This window comes from Corylus avellana, chromosome ca6 (genome assembly GCF_901000735.1).
Source record: "Corylus avellana chromosome ca6, CavTom2PMs-1.0".
NCBI classification, from domain to species: Eukaryota; Viridiplantae; Streptophyta; class Magnoliopsida; order Fagales; family Betulaceae; genus Corylus; species Corylus avellana.
This window is the reverse complement of record NC_081546.1, coordinates 25,388,784-25,393,005: the sequence shown is the minus strand read 5'-3', so window position 1 is coordinate 25,393,005 and position 4,222 is coordinate 25,388,784. Positions and strand designations below refer to the sequence as shown.

Below are 4,222 nucleotides of genomic sequence, written 5' to 3'. Positions count from 1 at the left end.
AAGTACATCATATAAAAGACAGTGATGCATATATGAGATTAATCGTCAAGAGTTACAAATCATATATATACCATTACTCTTAATTAAGAGTTATTGGTAATTGAATTTTTTAGTATTTTATTCAACTAAATTAATTAGACCATTTTTTGTATGTATACTTCGCTGTATTTTAGTAAAATAATAAGGAAACAAATTGCTAATTAGCAATTATAATATCTCTAATGAAAGCATGATAATATATGTAAGACGTACATGTCCATTAAGGATGACAAGGATGCCAACACCTTCCCTTCTTCATGTCTCTAACATTAATTCACCCACCGCCATCTTTTTTGATTTGTCCAACACTGCATTCCCATTTACCTTAATCACATCGACCCTTATTTGGTTAATCGATGGGCGTGAAAAGTCACCTCCAAAAACAGCTCTATTTCTTCTTCCTATATATATATGGTTGCCATCACTTCAAACTCCTCATCTAATCTAATCTATTATCTATCCACATACAAGTCCTTCTAAAATGCATTAAAAAAAAAAAATCATCTTCGATCTTTAATGGAACACTTTTGAATCTTTCTACACAAAATACGACCAGGCCATGAGTGGTCTCCACCTCCCAACCCATAAGGATAAGACAACCTAGATAATAAACTATTATAAGGAGCTTTAACTAACAGGAAGGATGATATGGTTTGCGTAGGAGATCTAGGAGTGTCATGCAGAGAATTATGAACATGGGTAATGGTTTGTTGTTGAGCTTATAAATATATATTCTTATACATGTTTTCCTCACCATTATTTCAACGTTGAACTCATATATCCCACAAGCCGGCCACCAAGTTTATCTGCACGTGCCTGCATCCATATATATATAGAATCTGTGAGTGAGTGAGACCATACATATATATATGCATCTTTCCTTATTTATACATATTTTTCTCAATTCTCACGCAGGGAGATGATTCCCTTTTACGCGTTGTACAGTGCCTGGTGCTCCTTTATAAGCCCACCCTTTCCACTGTCAGCATGGTAACTCTTCAAGCAGTAAAGATGATGATGTTTGCTTGTTTTGGTAAAAAACTAGAGCACTTGTGTCGCTATTCATGCAAGAACATTAATTCTTGTTTCAAACCATCCTGTCGGAGTCTATTTTGGTTGCTTTTCCGTTTCCTCGTCTCCCATGTCAACCCCTTCTTCATCCAGCTCAGTTACTTTCTACTTTTCTCTCTACTTGGTTATTTGGCTTTGAAGCTCTCAAACCCAAGAACATCCTCGTTTAGGCCGTACAAAGACATTGATGTGTTCTTCACCTCCGTCTCCGCCACCACCGTTTCGAGCATGTCCACCATCGAAATGGAGGTTTTCTCCAACACCCAACTCATCATTATGACATTCTTAATGCTTGTTGGTGGGGAGGTTTTCACTTCCATGCTCGGCCTTCAAATAGCAAAGTCCCAGTTGTCCAAAAATCATGAAACCACTCAAAACAAAACGGTCGGCACAATTAAGTACTATGCTGACGACGTCGTGCGCAAGTCCCCAATCTATGATAATGTTCACCATCAAATCGATGTTGAACATGAAATCAAATGCTTAGATAGTAAAACTGCTAGTGATGATCATAGTCTTACTTACAGCTCTATTAGGTTTTTGGGTTATGTGGTGTTGGGTTATCTATTTATAGTTCATTCAGTTGGTTATTTTTCAGTTTTTTTGTACATAATCCTTGTTCCAAGTGCAAGGAAAGTACTAAAAAACAAGGGACTACATATGCAGACATTTTCTGTCTTCACCACTGTTTCTACTTTCACAAACTGTGGTTTCATCCCAACAAATGAGAACATGGTGGTTTTCAAGAAGAATTCAGGCCTCCTGCTACTTCTAATTTCACAGCTCCTTATGGGGAACACTTTGTATCCGCCATGTCTGCTATTTGTGATCTGGGTTTTGAAGAAAGCCAGTAAAAGAGAGGAATTTGGTTACATATTGAAGAATTACAGGGAAATGGGCTACAGCCATTTGCTCCCTGCTCCTCATGCCGCTCGCTTGGCTGTGACTGTTTTTGGCTTCATATTGATGCAGTTTATGCTGTTTTGCTCAATGGAGTGGGGCTCGGAAGCCATGGATGGCTTGAATTCGTATCAGAAACTCGTTGGCTCGTTGTTTCAAAGTGTGAACTCGCGGCATGCTGGTGAATCTGTCGTTGATATCTCCACCATCTCTTCAGCAATTCTGGTGCTCTTCGTCGTAATGATGTGAGTCTTCCGCATCCTCTTTGGAGTTTTATTTTACTAGTCAAATTTCTTTCTAGAAAGATTTAATTTCTCTATTTCAAATAAATAGTCCTTCCTTAGGCTAATACGCTTTTTATTATAATTTTTTTTTACAAATTTATAAATAATTAAATTTCGCTGATAAATTTAATAATTTAGTAGATAATATAAGGCTTCGCTTGATTCGCGGATTGTCTAGTCCATTGGAAAATAATTAGCTACCTTTTGAAATAGAAGAGTGTGAAATAGATTAGATATTCATATTTTTTTGTTTGGTTGTAACATTGGCATAAGATAGCTAATTATATTCCTTCGTTTGGTACAATGCAATATGTTGGTGAATAGAATCGTATTGTGATCTTATTTTCTAAAATACCCTTATAATACAAATACAATTTATATTATTAAGGATTTTTTTTTTTAAAACATAAACAAAAAAATATATATATAATTGGAGAAAACAGAATCAAACTCAATCTTGAATTCTAATGTCAATCAAACTCAATCAAGAAAAATAAATGGTACAAAAATAAAAAATAAAAAAATAAAAAAGAACAGAGAGACAGATAAACAGAATCAAAGAGAAACATTACTGAGAATCAAAAGAAATAATAATAAATAAATAAATAAATATAATAAAATAAAATAAAATAAAAAACTAAGAACGGTACAGAGAAACCGAGAAACAGAATCAAAGAAACGTATCAGAGAATCAAAAGAAATCAAAATAAAAAATCCAAGAAATAGAAAGAGAACGAAATAACCAAGAATAGAGAGATCGAAGACAAGAGAGGGAGAGAGAGATACTTTGCGCAGAGAAGAGAGATTGTTGCAGTTTGCACTGAGAGAGTCGCTTTGAGAGATGGAGATCGTGAGAGCCTCGTGGGTGTGAGAAGTATAGGGTTTTTTTGGCAATTTTACACATTAATTTTAATCCCACATTAATGGATTAGCTAAGCCACTCAATTTTGAGCGGCTTAGCTAATCCTGTGTATATGAGATTAGTAATCCCATAAAAATACTCTATTTTCAGGAATAGAGTATTACCAAACAAAGGACTAGCTATACCTAGTGTTAGCTAGTCCAATCCAAAGGTTTAATCCACGAACAAAACGGGGCTTAAGTGTCATATAAATTATTGCGTTAATTTTTTTTAAAAAAAAAAAAAAAAATCTAATAAAACCTATTGTACTTTTAGATGCACTTTTATTTTTTTTTCCTAAGCGAATGTTAGTGGGATTGCATGACTCGTTTAAGAAAGTTGGGAAAAGTACAAATATCTTCCTCAGATTAACATCCAATTTGTAATGTTTCATCCGACCTATTGATTGTATTAATGTCCTCTCAAACTATCAAAAAAAAATTACAATTTACCCATTTTAGCATGTAAAAAGACAAACATGCTATTAAAAAAATGTTTAAAAGAAGATACTTTGCAATTTTTTAAGTAGATTGGAAGGACATTTATGCCATCTTCATTTGGAAAGAACATTGCAAATTTATTATTATTTTGAAAAAGTATGTTTACTTTTTCTATAATAAAAAAGTTATTAGGAGATTAATTACAAGGCATGGTGGAGGTTGAGGGGGCCAGTCAACTCCATAAGCTTTGACTGAAATTTGATAGGCTAAGCTAATTGAGAGTTGCCACGTCGAGAAATCCACTTGACTTGCCTTTTCCTAATTGAATCATTTTACCCTCGATGCTGAAGAAGACTATGTCCCAATATTCACACTTGATAAGAAACTCCACTCATTAAATTTGAAAAATATTAAAAAATAAATAAAAAATTCTACAACTCCATCCTTGGAAATGATTCTTCTATCTAAAAATTCAAGGCTTTTGAAGTTTATGGTGATCGCATTTAAGCAGCAAGATTGAAGAAGGTGAAAGAATTCTACTTACACCTGGATTGGGATTTTCTTTAAAGAAAAAAAAAAAAATACAA

At 33.9% G+C, this 4,222-nt stretch overlaps 1 protein-coding gene across 1 annotated transcript in view; it reads left to right on the top strand.

Annotated features, from left to right (window-relative positions):
- The first annotated feature begins 1,353 nt into the window (after window positions 1-1,353).
- LOC132185845 (cation transporter HKT1;5) overlaps window positions 1,354-4,222 on the top strand; it is a 6,558-nt gene continuing 3,689 nt past the window's right edge. Inside the window, exons 1-2 of the mRNA XM_059599642.1 lie at window positions 1,354-1,416; window positions 2,083-2,255. Of these exons, the coding sequence (XP_059455625.1) occupies window positions 1,354-1,416; window positions 2,083-2,255 (236 nt within the window). The remainder of the gene's footprint in view (window positions 1,417-2,082; window positions 2,256-4,222) is intronic.